This window comes from Herpailurus yagouaroundi, unplaced genomic scaffold, assembly GCF_014898765.1.
Source record: "Herpailurus yagouaroundi ecotype Mexico unplaced genomic scaffold, PumYag 100, whole genome shotgun sequence".
Taxonomy (NCBI): domain Eukaryota; kingdom Metazoa; phylum Chordata; class Mammalia; order Carnivora; family Felidae; genus Herpailurus; species Herpailurus yagouaroundi.
The window spans coordinates 62,251,391-62,271,814 of record NW_024412391.1 but is presented as its reverse complement, the minus strand read 5'-3'; the positions used below and the strand labels follow the sequence as shown (position 1 = coordinate 62,271,814).

The window sequence follows — 20,424 nt, the reverse complement described above, 5'->3', positions numbered from 1 at the left end:
ATTGTCTCTGGCAGTACCTGTGATACAAATTGTCTCTGCCAGAGAAAAGTCCATATCAACGAATAACTTCCCTTCTCAGCATCTGGAATCTCAAATTAGTATCTTAGCACTCAGTTTGATTAGTTGAATACAGATTCCTACATAAATTCAGATAATCCTAAGAGGGTCACACTTTAAAAAATCCTCAGTTCATTAGACTTTAGTATGAATTAACTTTGGATTTCCTTTTAAAGAGCAGATTTGGATAAGGGAAGAGCTGAGAGGGATGGGGAGCAAAATGGCCGTAGAATTCTAATGGAATGAAAAAGGGATTTGTGCGTGTGTGTGTGTGTGTGTGTGTCTAGGTTGGAGAGTAGGCTACAGAAAAACAAACTTCAGGTTGGGTTCATTCATTATCTCATGATTAATTGGTATTGTGTACATCCCTATAAATGGCCTTTAATTAATTATTTATTTATTTTAAATGTTTATTTATTTTTGAGAGAGGCAGAGACAGAATGTGAGTGGGTTGGGGCAGAGAGGGAGGGAGGCAAAGAATCTGAAGCAGGCTCCAGGCCCCGAGCTGTCAGCACAGAGCCCGATGTGGGGCTCCAACTCACGAGCTGTGAGATCATGACCTGAGCCAAAGTTGGATGCTCAACCGACTGAGCCACCCAGGCACCCCAATAAATGGCCTTTTAAACTAAATTATCTTTTCCCCTACAAACAGGGGGGCAATCGTTTATTTTAATTTTACTTATTTTTACAAATAGTTATACAAGCACAAACGTACTGAGTTTAAAAGCTCAAAGGGGGCATCCAAAGACACATAAATCTATGCCCTTGTCCCCTAGCCCCCAGTTCTTGGAGGCCACCACTATAACCAGTTTCTTGTTCTAGGTGTTGATAAATATTTTCACATATGATAGCATATTAAGTGCACTGGTCAGCCCCTGCTTCTCTTGCTCAATAATATATCTTGAGATTTTTCCATATCCATTCCAAAGATATACCATTTTCCAGTATACACAGAACTGCTCTCTTCTTTATAATAGCTGTATAGTATTCGATTATATGGGTACACCATAATTTTTTAAACAATCTCCAAATATTGACGAGGATTGAGATTGTTTCCAGTTGTTAACCATTAAGAACTATGCTGTAGTGTGATGCCTATTCTTGTCCACAGGCCAGGTTATAACTCCTGAGAACTTTATACTTTTCACAAAGATTTCAGTACAGATGGTGTCCTTGGAAGTTGTGCAATACTGTGGCCCCTATAGGGCATTTCACACATGAGTGATTATACTTGTAGGATAAATACCCAGGAGTAGCATGTGTGTAATGTTTCTCACTTAAATGAGAGGATTTTGATTCCTGACCACCAGGCCCACTGGTAACATGGTCATCATCCTCTGAATGCCCTCCTGGTGCTCATCATTGGTGCTCAAAAGTAGTCACAATAGTCTAGATTTATTCTGACCTCATGTAACCAGTAAAAATTACCACTTTTACCTCTCTTGTTTTGGGCACTGCACTTTTATTGACGTATCTTAAGGTTGTATTAGCTTTTCGGCAGCTCCATTCCGCTGTTGGCTCCTTTTGAGAATACTGTCAACTCAAATCCCTAGGTCTTTTCTCAAATAGATTACCATTAAGCCATATTCCGCTTACCTTGTACTTGCATGGTGGAATTTTATACCTTAAAAGCAAACTTCTGTTTTACCCATGTTAAAATATATTTTGTTGTTTCAGCCCTAGAGCTTCTTCTAAGCTGTTATGTCTACATCTTCACCCTGCCATCAATATTTTATCTTTCTGAAGCTATTTTCCATTACCCACTCATAGTGGGCTTAATGCCATGGCTCTATGTATTGACATTGAAAGAAGGTATATACAGTTAAGTTTGTTATAGCTTGTGAGACATGTGAGAGACAGAGAGACAGAGAGAGAGGGAGAGGGAGATGGGGAGAGAGAGAGAGAGAACATTTCCAACGACTAATGGGAAAAATTCATCTAAGATCTCAGTTCTAGGAACAGCTATGCTTCTCCTGGGCAATTAATTTGTGTATAGCTTGTGGGCATGGTTAATTGTGCAATACATCATGTTTTCCTATTTATTTTGGCTGCTAGGAAGTTCAAAGGCAAATTTGCAATGTGGTTCTAGTGTACAGGACACAGTTTATATTTTGTGTACCTATCTTACCCATTGATCACTTTTATTTTCCTACCTTATTTTTTCCCTTTGCCCTTGTTTTCTAGATCGTTAGAAAATCTGGTATTGTGTAAACTTTGTGAGTTGCCTTAAATCCTTCTTTGAAAGAGGAATTGTATAAACCAACAGGCAGGCAAATAAAAGCTTGGCATGATAAATTTTTTAAAGACACCAACTACATTCATATTTTAGACTGACAACAACCAGTAAAGTAAGGTTAAAAAGTTTAAGCTTGTAACTAACAGCTTTGGAATCACTCAAGAACATGATTGGGACTTAAAACAATAAGAGTCTCATGTAACTCACCACTTAAAATAAAATGCAATCATGTAAATGAGGTCTCAAACTCAAATGCCTTGAAGGGCCAGGAAGATAAAATAAATAAAAGAACAAGATAATGGAGAATAGTAGAAACAGAGAGACTCGCGAGTGCCTGTTCCACTCAAGTACATCCAAGTATGCTTCTATTTGCAGACCCATCAGTTACTAGTTTACAACATCTGAATCACTCCCCCCAATTTTATAGATGTGACCAAAGTAAAAGACCTTGCAAAAATCCTCACAAAACAGAGAAAAATCCTAGGCCACTAAATGAAACTTTCTCCCTCTTCTTTTTCAGGTTATTGGCTGCCTAGTTATAAATTAAAGTCTTCCTGGGCAACAGGCCTGCATCTCTCTGTCTTGTTTGGTCATGTGGAGTGTCTTCTGGTGTTACTGGACCACAATGCTACAATCAACTGTAGACCCAATGGGAAAACCCCCCTTCATGTGGCTTGTGAAATGGCCAACTTGGATTGTGTTAAAATCCTCTGTGACCGTGGAGCAAAGCTGAATTGCTACTCCTTAAGTGGACACACAGCTTTACACTTCTGTACAACTCCTAGCTCCATTCTCTGTGCCAAGCAATTGGTTTGGAGAGGTAAGCCTTTCTGGGTGGCTGACGTTGTCATCCACTTCCACACCTAAGGTTTTGAAACTTAGTGATCTTTACCTACTTTAGGTAATGTAGTAGGCATCCCATTTATAAGCCTCATTTGGGGGCCCTAAAAATGCATAAGTATGTATATATTTATATAACTATATGTGTTGGTCCAGGTTATTTAGTGATGATCACATTGAAATCATTATTTTTTTTCATTATAGGAGCCTTATTAGTTTACACATTTATTTAACAAATATTTATTTAGTTCTCATGAGGTGTCAATTAATGTGTTAAGTAACTGAAAAAAATAGTTTCTGCCTTCAAGAAGCTATATTCTAGGAGCACCTGGGTGGCTCAGTTGGTTAAGCGTGCAACTCCTGGTTTTGGCTCACGTCATGATCTCATGGTTCCTGAGTTTGAACCCCACGTCAGGCTCCACAGTGCAACGCCTTCTTGGGATTCTCTCTATCTCTCTCTCTCTCTGCCCCTCCCCTGTTTGCTCTCTATCTGTCTCTCTCTCTCAAAATAAATGAATAAACTTTTAAAAAAGGAAGAAATCATATTCTAATAGGGGAGATAAATACTATCAAAATAAATTGGTAAATATATAATAATAAATTGGGAAAGGAGCAAAACAGGGTGTTGTGGAAGAGAATGCCAAGAGTGAACTATTATAAAATGTATAAAGACTTCTCTAAAGATATGACATGTAAGCTGAAACTTTATGAACGAGAGGGAACTAGCCATTAAAAAAGGAGCCAAGAGGAAGAAGAGTCCAGGTACAAGGAACAGTATGTGCAAAGTTGCTAAGGGAGCAAAACAACTGAACTATTCAACAGATGGAAGAAGGCCAGTGTGCCCGTGGGTGTGGGGTGGGTGGGAGGGACAAGAGGGTTCCGGGAGTGCCACACGACGACACTGGTTATGTTAGATCATATACAGCTTGCTGAGGGCCAAGGTATGGGGTTTAGAAATGGAGCCACTGAAAAGTTTTAAGCATGACAATGACATGGTTTAATTTTCACTTAAAATCATCATTCTGGAGTTATACAAGAATAGGGCTGGAGGAGCCCGAGTATGGAAACTGGGAGACCAGCAGCAAAGCGATTTTAACAGTGTAAGTGAGAAGGGATGGTGATTTGTATCAAGGGGCAAAGTTTGATAGGAAGATTAGAAGATGGGTTTGCAATATATTCTGGAAGCAGAGTCAGTGGCATTTGGAGATGGATTATATATGGATGAGGGGTAAAGGAAAAGGAAGTTTCAAGCATCCTTGCCAGATTTCTGGCTTTAGAAAATGGGTGGAGAGCGATGCCATTTTTAAAAAGTGTTTTTGATGTTTTCATTTATTTTTGAGAAAGAGAGAGAGAAAGAGAGATCAGGGGAAAGGCAGAGAAAGAGGGAGGCAGAGAATCAAAAGTGGGCTCTGAACTGACAGCAGAGAGACCAATGCAGGCAGGGCTTGAACTCACCAACTGTGAGATCATGATCTGAGCCAAAGTTGGACGCTTAACTGATGGAGCCACCCGGGTGCCCCATAATGCCATTTTTCTAAGATGGAGAGAATTGAGGAAGAAGCATATATGTGGAAAAGATCATTAAATTAGTTTTTTTAAAAATCATGTTTATAGAGCTATAATTTACACACAGTAAAGTTCGGTATTTTTGAGAAACACATAGTCATGAAACCATCATCACAGTCATTTCAAAAAGTTCCCTGATACCCTTTGTAATTAATCACCTCACTTTATCCCCACCTCCAGCAGCCACCGATCTAGTTTCTGTCCCTAAAATTTTGTCTTTTTCAGAATGTTATATAAATTAAATTACACAATATGGAGCCTTTCAGGTCTGTTTTTACCTACTTAGCATAATGCATTTAAGATTCATCCGTGTGGTTGCATTAGCCAGTATATTGAATCTTTTATTGTTGAGTTGTATTCCTTGTATGGATGCAACACAATTAATCTGGTCCCCAGTAGAGGGACATTTGGATTGTTTCTAATTTTTGGCAATTTTGGAAAAAAAAGGCTGATATAAACATTTGCCTACAGATTCTTATATGGGAATGTTCTCATTTCTCTTGGGTAAGTACTGAGGCGTGGGATGACGGATTGTAATAAATTTACAAGAAAACTGCTAACCCGTTTTTCAAAGGAGTTGTACGTTTTGCATTCTCACCAGCAACGTATGAGTTCAGTTGCTCTCCAGCCTTGCCAGAACTTGGTAATGTCAGATTAAAAGAAAAATTTATTTTAGTAAATTGAATAGGTATATAAAGTATCTCATTATGGTTTTAATTAAAATTCCCTTAATGACCAAGGATGTTGAGTATGTTTTCAGGTATTTTTTTTGCCAGCTGTGTATTCACTTTGGTGAAATGTCTGTTCATATCTTTTGCTCCCTCTCCCCTTCATGAAAATGGGTTGTTTGTTTTCTTATTATTGATTTGTGAGAGTTCTTTATATATTCTGGATACTAGCCCTTTATCAGATATGTGGTTTGCAAATATATTTTTTTTTATTTTTTTTTTCAACGTTTATTTATTTTTGGGACAGAGAGAGACAGAGCATGAACAGGGGAGGGGCAGAGAGAGAGGGAGACACAGAATCGGAAACAGGCTCCAGGCTCTGAGCCATCAGCCCAGAGCCCGACGCGGGGCTCGAACTCACGGACCGCGAGATCGTGACCTGGCTGAAGTCGGACGCTTAACCGACTGCGCCACCCAGGCGCCCCGGTTTGCAAATATTTTTATTCATTCTTTGACTTTTCATTCTTTCTGTCTTTAGAAGAGCAAAAGTATTTAATTTTAATAAATTCAATTTATCACTTTTTACCTGTTATGATTTATGCTTTGAGTGTCCTACCTAAGAAATCTTTGACTAATCTGAGTAATAAAGATTTTCTTCTATGTTTCCTTCTAAAGATTTTATAATTTTAGGTCTCAATTTTAGGTGTTTGGCTTATTTTGAGTTAATTTTTGTATATAGTATAAAGTACAGGTTGAGGCTCATCTTCTTTATATATGGATGAATTATCTTATATATACAACTGCTTCAATATCTTTTACTGAAAAGACTATTTTTTCACCTTTGAGATGCCTTGGTATCTTTGTCAAAAATCAAGTGGCCAGAAATATATGAATCCATTGATCTATATATTTTTTGCTGATGTTTCACTCACTTAATTGCTGTAGTTTTATATTAAGTCTCAAAATCAGATTGAGTTTCCCCAGATCAGTTTTAAACATGAGAAGTTTCAGATTTCTTTTAGACCTCAAAGTGAATGAGTCAAGGCTGCACTTGACATAAACGTATGGATTTCAGAAGAGAGTTCTGGACTAAAGCTGTAAGTTTAAGAATTGTTGGCCTATAGATTGTATTTGAAGCCAAAGAAATCAATGAAATCACTTGGATGAAAGGTGTGGAATGACAAAAGAGAAGCGAGGACCAAGCCCCGATACATTCTTACATTTGGATACTAGCAGGAGGGAGAGAGGCCAATAAATGAGAGTGAAATGGATTGGTAAGTGAAGTAGGAGGAAACCCAGGAGCATTTTTGGCATCATAGGGATTAAGAAAGAGGCAGGTTCAAGAAGGAGGAGGTGGTCAGCTGTATCAATGGCTACTCGAGAGACTTAATTCATTAGATGTTCATTAGATTACGTGACAGAGTTATCACTGACAAAAGAAGTTTGGGGGAAATGGTGGGTGTAGAAACCATATTAGAATGGCATAAGGTGTGAATGAGAGGTCAGAAACTAAGGATGGCACGTATAGACGACTGTTAAAAAAATGTCTGGCTGCACGTGTATGCGTAAGAGTAGCATGACTGCTGAAGGGGGCTAGGGGACATAAGAGATAGTCGTTGGAGATAAAAGGAAATATAGTTGTAGTTGGAGATAAAAGGAAATATTTGTGTGCTGAAGGAAATGGTTTTCAGAAAGCAAACAGTTAAAAATGCATGAGACAGAATAACTGAAAGGTTCAAATCTTTGAGGTTGAGATGGGGTGAAATCCAGAGACTGTGAGATACATCCCCATGTTTAACAGATGGTCTAAAGTAAAAGATGTCTTTAAAGAGTGTTCATTGATATGGTGGTGGTGAGATGAAGGAGTTCATGTCTGGTATGAACTTATACAATTAATGTGTGAGGCAAAGTCATCAGGCAAAAATGAGAGCAGAAAGGGTGGACATTGTGATGAGAATAGGAAGGTATGGAGGTGTCATGGGGGAAAGAATGGGGAAACAAGCTTAAAGATGCCATGGTCTTCTCAACCTGTGAGTATTTGGTGGGAAGGAAAATCAGTCCAACTTATTCTCCTTCTTGCCTTTCCTGAGAGGAAAGGTCCAGTGCAGAGATGCATGGAGAGGGGCAGGTGTCCATCAGGGCTTAGCCACCTATGGCACACGGCCATTACCACCGTTCACATTTACTTATACATTGATGGCTTTCAGATTTAGTTTTTATTTTAATTTATATTTTAATTCACTAATTTAAAATTTTAAGGCTGTCATTTTAAAAATTTTTATAAAGTTAAGAAATTGTATCATCTGTTGAATTACTGACTTTTTATATTGCTGCCTTTTCATGTGACTTCATCAACCACAGACTGACAGAAAGCTGCCAAGGCTTTCACTCCCCCGAGCTGTAATCAGAGGGAGCCTCATTCCCAGAGCAAGGGCTTTTTGCCCATCTCCTTTATCCCTATTGACATAGGGAGACCACCCGGAGATGAGAAGGAGTAAAGGGGTATGGAGAGACCAAGCAATGCTCACTCCCTGTAGGCTGACACTAATGAACGAGGCTAATAACAATCAAAGAGGAAGAGTGGAAGTCAATTAAAGATCTACTTACTCTTAGATCCATGGCATCAAAAGCCAAAGCCATAAAGGAAAGATGAATTAGAGAAAGCAAAAATATTCAATGTTCGAGTGGCAAACAAATTATAACATTAAAAGGCTGTCATAAAGCGGGGGAAAAAATATTTGAGACTGTGTAGACAAAGGCCCTATTTATATCCTTAACATAGAAAGAAAGCTTTTTGGTTTGTTTGCTTTTAGAAAGAAATCTTAAAAATTAAAGTAAGGAGATTAACAACGAAGAACGAGAGAGAAAAAGAGAACAAAAGACCAAGGTATTTCAGGAAATAAAATCCAAGTATATGAACAACAAATAAAGATAGCATAATGATCACCTGCCTTGGTTATCTGTAAAATGTTAATTAAAATGGCAGGTGCTTTTGTTGTCATTTATTACATTTAACAAAGATACAAATGATGACAGTATATCTGTTGACACACACAGGGATGTGCTCTCACACACCCTTCGTGGGATGCGAATGGGTATCGTCCGGAGGGCAATGTCATAAGCTTGAAACCTTTTGTAAATCAGAAATTCCCCCTCTGGGATTTAGGGCTAATTTTGTACCTTTTGGCTGAGATAGGCTGTCATTTCTGTGGGGCCTCCAATTCAAACTCCAGGTATTAGCTCTAAACAGGGCTATATACTGAGTCAAAGAGATAACTGATGAGAAAGAAAGAAGACATTTAGCATGTAACAGAATTGTGCTTGGTCATGCAATCTGTAGTACACTAGAAATTAAGAGACTTTCTCCTGATTCTACAAGAGTCTTCAAAATATTGTAGTTATGTTATGTTTTCTTTTGTATTTTTGCATCAGAAGCTTTGACTTCTTAAGGAATACGTTTAAAACATACAATTTAAAATGTATATACTGACATTTTTCATTTTTAAATATATTTAGAGTCACAAAATATTTGCCCAATTTATTTTTGTCCTCAGAGATTTACTTATATTACTGAAAAACTGAAGAATGTTTGCATATAAATAAAATTTTAAAATTTTAAAATAAAATAAAATTTTCAAGCTGTTACTTCCATATCATATAGGCATTAAAAATTATGTTGTAAAAAAATGTTTGTTGACATGGAAAATGTTTTAAAAAGAAGTTTAGAGGAGAGTATGAACTGCATAAACTTATTTTTCTAAAAAGTATATATGATCATGCATCTCAGAGTCACACCTGGTATCATAGCTAATGTTTAGCTGTAGCTAACTAAGCAACTTCAAAAAAGTCAATTTGTTGTTCTAGATCCTTGCTCCTAGGATAATATGTGTTTTTTTTTTTAAGTGTGGTACCTGGTAAATATATCAAAAGCAAAACAAACTGTGAATCAGATAAATGGGGAAAATTCTACCCATTTTATGGATGCAGAAATAGGAAGAAAGGGTAAGGGCTTACAGTAGATATCTTAGTCTGGAAACTCTAGAAGACCGTGAGCATCTTACATTCTCTCTTTTGCATTTTTATGTCTTCAGCCTCTGGACAATGCTTGGCACATAGGAAGTACTCAATAAATGGTCTCTGACTGACCTGGGAATGGCTCCAGGCGCCTTGAGTGCATGGATGGGAACGACTGCCATCTAATAAATGGAAACTGTTATGTTCATGGTTAATGAAATGCGGTTGTTGGTCAGTTTCACCCTCTCTCGGGGGATAGTTAAGGGATGAATTTTCTCCCTCTTGGATTATGTCCTAGGCACTTTGAGGAGAAGTCACATACATCACTTCGTGGCTGGGCACAGGGAATTGAGACAGCACACAGACAAGGGAAGCAAGTTAGGCTAACATTAAACTCCAGACCAGAGAAGTCCATTAGAGGAAGAACCAATGCCATGGCAACTGAAAATCAATGTAATTTCATTTGCTATTTAATGGACTCTTTGTAGAAAAAAAGTGCTCTTTGTGGAAAAGGCTAATTGAGGCCAAAAAATTGCATGCAATTTTCGCTTAAAGGATTTTCCCCTATTTTTTCAGCATTGCAGAGCCTGCTTTGTCCCCATGCTGGATTTTGTCTGCTATTTTTCTGTTTGCCTTTCTACTTAATGCCCCCCATCTTCTGGCCTTTGTTTCCTTTGGTATTAGTATAATAGTGCTCATCAGCTGAGAGGGCTTATTTACCTCAGTGAAAATGTCCTCTCTGTGAATCCTGCATTTCCCTACGAATAAAGAGAGTCAGGTCAGGTTCAGCTGGCTGAATAGCAGCATATTATTTCTACCTATTCCCGTTCGTAAGAGGAAAATGAAAGCTGCTTGCTTTACTCTGCATGAAGCAAATCCTGACAGTTGGAGGAAAATTTGTTACTGCAGGAAAGCCATAAAAATTCAAATGTTTCTTACCAGAATGTAGCATGAGGGCAATGTAAAGGAGACCGTGCCTTTTAAAAGCCCATTCCCTGTTAATCGGTGTGACAATGACATGTTACCCACATGTTAGGAAACTCCCTGTCCAATGATGAGAACATATAGCAAGGCGAGAATGTCACTGGACTTACCTTTAGTCAAGAAGCAGGTATGCTGGCTGGACAGGCACCCCCTCCCCAGTCTGTCACCCTCTGTGTCTTTCTGGCTCTTCAATGATATGTCGTAATAGCACAGATATGACCATCCCAGTCCTTTGCAAACAACTTTGGGGGTTTTTGCCCCATCTGCTATATGGCTAGTACCACCTGTATAATATGAATTTAATATTTTTTTCAACTGACATTACTTATTAAATCCAATTTTAAAAGAAACTTTGTATCACCATAAAAATTGATTTGTCACTATAAAAAATAGGGCAAGCTCCCTGGCCATTCATAGAACATAACAGTAACAGTAAATAATGGGCAATGAAATTCTTGACCTCCATCTGCCCAGAGACCCTCTTCTCTCAGATGGCAAAGAATGACTCAAAAACCTCATCTCTGGCTGTTGTTTTTCCTAGAAGCAGTGTCTCCAGTGATTCAGCTCTGAATGAGTGAACTTGAAATTTATTTCCAGGCCATGTCTCCCACCCAGGCAGGTATTCCAGCCCAGTAAATAACGTCCCATGTAAGATTACAACACACCGTCGGAGACCCTGCCTTCAGCAGTGCTTTCTGAAGTTGATGGTCTATTTGGCGGTGAATTTTAGAAGCATCCCCTTTAAAACCAGGAGTGAAACAAGCCTACCGCTCTCACCAGTTATGTCCTGGAGGTCCTTGCCGGCACAAAGAGAAAACAAAAAGAAATAAGATGTACGAAGATGGGAAAGCAGGAAGCAAAACTGCTATTATTTCACACAATATGTTTGTCAACAACAACAACAAAGAAAAGCTAAGGTCAAATGATTAGAATTTGTCATTGAGTTCAGCAGAGGTACTGCATTTGCGATCAATATGCAAAAATCAATTGTATTGTATACACCAGAACCAAGTGGCAAGAAATCATCATGTAAGAAAAGATATATTTACATATATCGTGAAAACTTTAAGTGACCTAGAAAATATAGTCAACAAAAGGGTGGAAAAATATAAAAATTGAATGAAAGACAGTAAGAAGATACCACGTGCAAAGTTCATGATGAAAACTGTAGTTCTTGACGACTCCCACCTAAGTGGTAGCCACTTTCCCTCCTTTTGCCTGATTAGTTTGATGTTTATCTCCATATTGTTAAATAAATACCATTTATTTATGCATAAAATTGAAAAGAATAAGTAGCAACATGAGCAGTTTCTGATAATCTATTTATTTATCATAACGGAAGATGAGGATCTGGCTGTTTTTCTACACCGACTCCCCAATCCAAGTACCTTTCCTATCTTCCATACTCACAATATGATGATATTACAACCATGAGGTTTGTAGTAAACTTGCGGTAACTTCTTCTTTGTATACTTCATTTTCCCTGGTGTTAATTGTTTCTTTTTTTCTTTCTTTTTTTTTTTTTTTTTTTTTTTGGTTTTCTGTAGATCATCACCATTTTAACCCCAAACTTTTTGCCAATACTTTTCATCTTTTCTGAAAAACTTTCAATTCAACAAGTATATGGTCAGTTTCATTTTCTTAGAAAAAAAAATCCTTTCTAGAACCTTCAGACTTGCTCCAACTGCTGCCCTCCTAGGACCTCTATTCCCCATCACCCTAAAGATTCCCTTTGCCTCTCACCCATGTTGAATTTCCTGTTCCCTGGATCCTGAGTGTTTCCATATCTTGGTGTGTTGCCTGTTTTGCTTGAATACCTCCTCTAGTAGATTTCTGGGAAGGGGAGCAAGAGACTACACAACCCCCAGAATGCATTTATCCTACCATCATGTGGCATAGAATTCTAGATTGATAATCATTTTCCTTTAGAATAATGAAGACATTTCTCCATTTCTTCCCAGTTTCCAGGACTGCTGCTGAAAAGTTAGAAACCATTTTATTTCTTCATCTTTTAAATGTGACTTATTATCTCCTGTCTGGAGGTTTTAGAATTTTCTTTTTCTCTTCAGCTTTCTAAAATTCCACGATGATCTGCCTTGTTGTGTTTATTTTCATCCACTGTACTGGGTCTTTTCAACCCCAAAAGCTGTATGTTTCTAAGTTCTGAGAAATATTCCTGAGTTCTTTTCTTCTGTTTTCTGTATGCCCTGTCTCTTGAATTGCTGTTAGTTAGATACTGGACTTCCTACACTGTTTCTCTATTGTCTTATCTTGTCTCTCCTCTTTTATATTTATCTTTATCCTTTCCTCCCTGGCAAATTTACTTCAGAGTATTTTTCTCTTTTTTTTTTTTTTAAATTGCTTCTATCTACCCTATTAAAGGCTTTCCTTAAATTTTTATAATCTTTAGCTGTCTGCTGATAGTTAACATGGAGTGACTACAAACTCAGTGTATGAGTAAGCTTAATTAATTATTAGCTTTGCTATGTGGGATCTGGCTGAACCTTTTATTTGAGAAATCTCTTACATAGTATCTTTGGATCTTTTTTCCTAGGTTGGTCAGATTCTCAAACAAACAAACAAACAAACAAACAAATAAACAAACAAAAACCCAAAATGCCTCTGCCTGGTTTCTTCTTGGGTTAAGGCTTACTTGTCATTTTTCTAGGTGCTGAGTTGGGGCACAGGGCTGGGAATGATTAAGGAGTATGCCTGTGGTCTAGAATGTTCTGCCCTCTCCTCTTGGCTGAGTTAACTTCTAGCACATAAAGCCTTAGTTCAGACATCAATTCCAAGGATCATTCTTCCCGAATTCCCTTAGATGAGATTAGGCCCCTATGTCATTCTGAATTCTCATAGCACATAGTTTTCCTTTGTGCAACTTACATTTTGTTTAATTCTTTGATTAGTATCTGTTTTCCTCACCAATCTATGTTTCATGAGAGCAGAGTTTTGCTCCACATAGCCCAGTGAATAGTCCATATTGGTTGCTGATTGTGGGGTATTCATTGGATATTTAGTTAAATATAGGTACTACAACTAAGGAGGAGAGTGGGGTTGAACCAGAGCAATCCTGTCGCTATTACTGGCAAGATGACTCTTGGTTTATGGTCCATTACATTCCTAACTTCTTTTCCTACATTGAAGACAGTACGAAGAAGGGAGAATGCAGAAGTGTCAAACACTATAGAGAAATCTAGTCAGTTGAGAATTAAAAAGTTTACATTGAATTTAATGACATGGAGGGACTTGGAGATTGTAACATCAGTTGAGTCATGGATGCAGAAATCACAGTGGAGGGGACTGATAACTAAAAAAAGTTGTCTAAGAGTATGAACAAACCTTCTAAAGAAGAGTATTTGTGGAGAGAAGAGAACAGAAACCTGAGCATTTGAAAAACCAATGGCAAAATCCCCTAGGGGGGCAGACATTGAAGACATAGGAGAGAGGAGGGATAATTTATGGTTTGAGGAATCTGAGAAGTTCAGGAAATGAGTTCTAGAACCATGTAGAAGGATTGACTCTAGAGAGGAGAGCATCTTTCCAATGTAGCTGAATGGCAAAAAAGGGGAGAAGATGAGAGTTGATATGTGTAGTAGGAAGGTGTTAAGAAATTTCCATCTGAAAGGTATTTTTTATGTAAAATAGGAGGCAAGCAGATCTGAGAGTGGAGGCAGAGAGGAAAGCGTTAAAGAACCGAGGAGTGCCTGGGTGCCCAGTTGGTTCGAGTGTTGGACTCTTGATTTCAGGTCAGGTCATGATCACACAGTTTGTGAGATGGAGCCATGTATCAGGCTCTGTGCTGGCAGCACGGAGCCTACTTGGGACTCTCTCTCTCTCCTTTTCTCTCTCTCTGGCCCTACGCAGCTCATGTGTGCTCTCTCTCTCTCTCTCTCTCAAAGTAAATAAATTAATTAAAAAAAAAAGAATCAAGGAAGTGGAAAATGTCTGAAACAATCATTATGGAGAACAGTACAATAAATTAAGCACAGAAAGAGAATCTTTGGATTGCTGAGCAGTCTTGAGGATGCAGTTGAGTGTTGTGTGTGAGTTCAAGGTGGTACCCAGTCTGGTTCTGTTGGTACCTCACCTGTAGTGTGATTTTTGCTACACAGCTCTCAGCTGCTCGGGCGCAGGCACCGAGACAGTGGATAATTGGGTTCATTGATTGCATCAGGTGGGTTCTTGGAAGAATTGGAAGGGGTTTAAGGTCTTGGCAAAAGAGTTATTGAAATGATGGAATATGGAAGTCAACTGGGTAGGGAGAGGAGGAAAGTAAGGAACATGTACGGGACAAAGAGGTCACAGAGAGGGGTTCTAACAGAACCAAGATACCAAGATGAGCAGCTATGGTCAAAAAATCAAATGTGGGAACTCATATTGTCTGGAGACTGATCAGTTCAAACTAATTAATAACTGAGTCCAAGTATGAGAGTGGGTGGGAGTCACTAGGTCAGAGAAGAGGACTAAGTCAGTGAGGAAAACGAGATCCAGATTTTGAGACGCCAGGGCATTGGGTGGTCATCCATGTGGCTGTTAAAATCACCCAGAATTTGAGTGGCAAAGGATAATGTGAATCAGTCAGCCAAATCTTCAGAAACTGATGGGGAGATAAATGTATTCAGGAAGGAGGGGAGGTGGTATAGATGAAAAAGCGGAGCCCTAAAGAAGCTGAGATGTTCCTTTCATTTTTATTTATTTTTTTTCGAGAGAATTAGGGAGTAATTGGAAGCAGCAATAGGGAGTCAGACATATGAAAAAGAACACCCAGCTATATACTGCAGGCCAGAGTTAAGCATCCTGCATCTTTTCTTTGAGCTTGGAACAGGGCAAAGCTAGTTTGGTTGCCATGGTGACCAACGCCATGTCTCCGGGCTCATTAATCCTGTGTTCCAAACTAAGCACTTAGCGATAGCTTCTGAATAAATGCAACAAAGCTCTGCATACTGAAAAGGGCACATTCATGTTAAGCAGGGGAAAAAGGTTTTCAATTTCATTCATTAAACTTGAGTAAATAATTTAATATCTTTGTGCGTCAGTCCTCCTAGCTAATGAATAAGAATAAATGCTTAATGGAAAATCTAGCCTAATAAAGTTAACAGCATCAGCTTTACATATAAAGGAAATTGATGTTGCTGGTATATATGCATATGAAGGGGAAAATGGAAAGGAAAATAACATATATTAAGCATCTACGGTGTGGCATGTCAGGTACTTTAAAATAAAATGTCTCATTGAATCCTTGCAACAACCATGTGAGGTGCATACCACTCCTTTCATTTTGCAGATGTGGAATCAGAAACTCAGAGAGGTTAAATAAGGCCCTGGTTCACAAAATTGGTAGGATTCAGGCAGGCCCAGTTCCGCCTGGTTTGGGTCCGTGAGGCTCCCACTATGCCTTGCTGAAAATTGTGTACAGCTTATCTTTCTGAAACATTTGGCTAATTAAAAAATTAGGAGAAAACTTTGTCCTAAGGTGTCATTGCCTATATAAAAGAGAAGTGTAAATGCTGTATCAGAATCCCATTAGCTTGAAAACATTCACTACCATTAGATGGTTTTAAAGGCGTTTCTTGAAAAGAAATTGAGAAGACAGCTGGCTATATTAGAAGTGTGTTTAATTAAAAGATGTGAAGAACTGTCAATGCTTCTTCCAAAACGAGTCCCTCCAGAGCAATTGTTTATGCCCACTTTGCATTTCCTGGTGCGTGGAAGGCTTGAAGTTGCAAGGCAGACCCTCAACACAGAAGCTGCTTTTTGCCTTCTAGGTCTAATGACTTTATTTGTTTTTGTTTGTTTTTTGTTTTTTGGGGGTTTTTTTTTTTTTTTGTTTTTTTTTTTTTTTTGGATTTGCTCCAGCAAAGATGTAGATAAAATGATTGAAAAAGATATATTAAAAATCCATGAATTCATTTTCCTTAAAATTAAACTCTTTAATTAAAAGCAACACTGATCAATTTCTAATTTCTGCCCCTAATAATGTGATATAGCAAGGTTTAAAATAAATAGAAACAACTTGGTGCAAGTTAAATATCCTTGTCACTAACCTTAGCTGTTAGTTCTTTTTTTCCTCCAAATACTAATTGCTTAGTTTCACCTATATGACTATCCCAGGCCTATTTTTTAAAATTCGGGGTGCTTATTGCTTCCCCAGATGACTCCCCAGTGCTTCTTTAGGGGGAAAGTGTTAATTCCAGCCTTCTCTCCCCTGTCAGTATTAAAGGTTTCTTGACTGGTTCTCTCTACTTTTAACTCCTACCAAAGGCCATATGTGACTTGCATTGTGAGTTTTCAGTCTGGGTATGATATCTTTGTTTTATAACTAGAAGCATCTGACACTAGAAATTGAAGGATAAAATTTTCATGGGCCTGCACTGCTTTATTATTATTATTTTTTTATATCAGCACGTCTCTAATTTGTTTCTTACTCAAAGGAGGCTGGATAGGATTATCTCCCGAACGTTTTAAACACCACTTAGTTAAAGATATCAGATTTATAAACAGAAATGTAAGTGTTTTCTTTGTAATCTCCAAAAGTAATAACTAACGGAAGATAATCTAAACCGTTTTAGAAGGAGACTCAAGGGCCCAGATTGGGAGGTAAAATGGTTAAATCAAACAAGGATCTGGGGATCCCAGCTCAGTTTTCTATTTAGCTAACCAAGAAAACACACAAATATGACGAATGGCAAAAAGCATCAGAATTGGAAGCTAAGAATCAAGCATATACCACCTTCTTGAAGAAGTTTCTACTGATTAGAAAGTTAATCAGAACAGAGTGGATCTTTTCTGAGATAAAACATCCCCCTGGTAGGCAGAAGAGGTATTAGCCAGCTTAATTGAGAGCCACGGAGGGCTCCACACTTTTGGGGAAGCTCCTACAGCATCTTTTGCTTTCATTTACTTGCAGCCTTAGAAGTCCCAGCAGCCCTCAGAAGCACTCTTCAATTAAGAGGGCCACACCAACCCAAAAGCAGGGTGGCAAGGGCAGGAAGTAAATTCACTTCTTGCAAGCAACGTTGAATTAACTGGGTGGGGGCAAGAGGAAAGGACTGAATAAGAGCCCCAAGGAAAAGTCGGCCTGGAGTCAATAATTTAACAATAATAATAATAACAACAACAATAATAATAAACGGATATGGCATTTCTATTGCCGTAATCCTCACAGTTATTCTATGCGGTTAAACTATTATCCCATTTACAGATGAAAACACTGAGCTTTAGACAAATTGCTTAACGGTAAGAGCAGGTTTTGAAGATAGAATGACCTCAATGCAATGCGCTTGCTCTCTCCACTAGGTGGTGCTGCCTTCCACTTGCTACTTACAATCCTTGCCGGTAATGTAAGTCTTGGGACTGTGCTGTTGCCTTAGCCTGTCTCCACTGCAGACCGGACATGTCAATCAGTAAACCTGCCATTCGCTCAGCCCCTTCTAGAACTGTCTTGTACACAGCCCTGATGAAGCAGCTTAGATTGTTAAGTTATGTAACGCTGGATCCTTCCCCACCATAGACGATAAAACCAGGATGGTGGTATTCAATCCAAGCGGCTCAAATACAGCTCCATATGAAAAGATGCATTCAAGTATAGTGCTTAACGAAGTAAGTATTGGAATCAACTTTCCTTGTTTCAAATCTTGATAGCCCTCCATTTATTCTCTACAAGTGAAGGCAAGAATTAAGCTCTTGGAATCTCAACCTTCATGTAATAAATGGGGATGTTGATAATAATCTAAACTATTCTAGAGAACTCAAACAAGGTTTGTGAATTTTCATATGTGACTCTTTCCCCACCTTTTACCTTTGTGTTGTCTAGAAATGCATTTCCCAAAGTGCATTGATTCTGGGACTTTTAATTACAAAAGGACAGTATTACAAAAGGACAGTTCCTTGGTCAAATAGTTTGGGAAAACACATGCTAAATTAGACAGACATCCTCATCTGAGGATTTTGCAGAATCTTTCATACGGTAATGTGAATTGTGTATATTCAAAGGTACAGAGATCTACCAATTTATTTAACCACAGAGTCCTTGTTTTTAATGCATCTCACAGTGCTAATATGCCACACAATAGACTTGTGCTATTATGTGTCACAATGCTGACACAAAAGAGTGAAATTGGGACTTTTAACCAGAAGCAAGAACTGAACTCAGCCCTGAATACATCAGTCTTCCCTCCAGTGTCTGATCTGAGGGCAAATTCTATCTCACTATAGTAGGCAGAAGATGTCCACATCCTAATCCCTGGAATCTACGAATATGCTACCTTACATTGCAAAAGGGATTTTGCAGATGCGATTGAATTAAGGACCTTGACATGAGAGGCTGATTTTGGATTATCCATCTCCTTAAAATTGGAGAACCTTTTTTGGCTGTGGTCAGAAGAAATGGGACTATGGAAGGAAGGTTCTGCCCTGTGAAAAAGACTACACCCTCCACCATCGGCTTTGAAGATGAAGAAAGGAGGCCATGAGCTAAGTAATGCGGATGGCCTCTAGAAGTTGAGAACTGTAAGGAAACAGATTCTTCTAGAAACTCCAAAAGGAGCACAGTCTCACTGATACCTGATCTTAGCCCACCGTGTTAGAGTTTTCCAAAGAAACAGAATCAACAGGGGGCAGGGGGAAGATACTGATTGATTGGTTTTAACGAACTGCTTCACAAGACTGTGGGGGTATGAGTCCAATATCTGCAGGGTGGGCTGGCAACCTGGAGACCAGGGAAGAAGTGCAGTCTGCTGGTAGAATTCCTTCTGGCTGAGGGGAAGCCAGTCTTTGTTTTGTTCAGACCTTCGATTAATTGGCTGAGGTGCACACATTATCTGCTTACTCAAAATCCACTGTTTCAAACATTAATCTCACCCCAAGAAAAAAACACCTTCACTGAAACATTCAGAATAATTTTTGACCAAATATCTGGGCACTGTGGCCCAACCATGTTGTCAGGTAAAATTGACCATCACACCCACGGAGACCGATGTGGAACTTCTGACCTACAGAACCATAAGATAATACATCTGTGTTGTTTTAGGCCACTAAATCTGTGGTAATTTGTTATGACAGCAGTGAGAAACTAATACACTCACCTTTTATCCATTATACCTATTGTCATCTACTGTAATACTAGTCATTCCCTACTGAGGATGTGGTCATCTGTCTCTCAGTTTGGGTCCATTTCCCTACTTCCATCTCTGGTGATGGATTTCAATATTGTAGATTCCTGATCCGAACACACTCACAGCTCTGGGACCACCTCATCTCATATTCAAGTCTCTCAGCCCCTCCTTGAATCATTTCTTTCTCACCTCAGCCTGGGCTTCCTAGCTGATACTTGAACTACTATCTCACCAACATTATGACTTCTTTGCCAAACCAGGGTTCTTCTGGGCTAACACAGACCTGGGTAATATATCTTTCCCTGCTCTCTGTTAAATATCTATAAAAATACATTAAAATTGACCCCCAAATCCTTTAGCAACAACTGTATAAGCTAAATATATGAACAAACTGTAAGTCAAAAAATGAGTGAAATTTCTATTAATTACATCATCAAAGGAATGGATTGGGATGTGCATTCTGGAAGAGATGCCACATGGTATACACTCTTAAATAAAACAAGACAGATGGCCCTCCCCAAGAGTTAAAGAAAGAGACTGACTCACACATTCAGTCTAGATTTAGGGCACACAAATTCTTCCTCCCCTTAACTTAGCAGTCTAAATCCATTGAGAATACCACTCACAGCATGCTACATGTCAGGAATTAGAGAAGATCTTGTATTCTCAGATGATCAGTCCCTACCTGTCTTACAGAGCTCTCAAATATGAAGATGACAAAAAAGAAGTCCAACTGAGAGTCTAAGAAAAATATGCTGGCCCACAGGGAAGGAATGTTACCCTGACAACTCAGGAGAGAGGATCATTCTGTAACTGCTTTCTTTGAAAAATAGACACAAATGTTGAAGCCCTGTACTTAATTCCATCCAAAGTTTGAAGGGGACATGGCCTCTATGAAACCTAAGCAGATAAGGGGCTGAGATAAAGGCAGAAATGCAAAGGG

General features: G+C 38.7%; 1 protein-coding gene across 1 annotated transcript in view; it reads left to right on the top strand.

Moving 5' to 3' along the window:
• Positions 1-20,424, top strand: part of ASB4 (ankyrin repeat and SOCS box containing 4) — a 62,938-nt gene that overhangs the window by 7,753 nt on the left and 34,761 nt on the right. The window contains exon 2 of the mRNA XM_040472613.1: positions 2,814-3,113. Coding sequence (XP_040328547.1) covers positions 2,814-3,113 — 300 coding nt within the window. The remainder of the gene's footprint in view (positions 1-2,813; positions 3,114-20,424) is intronic.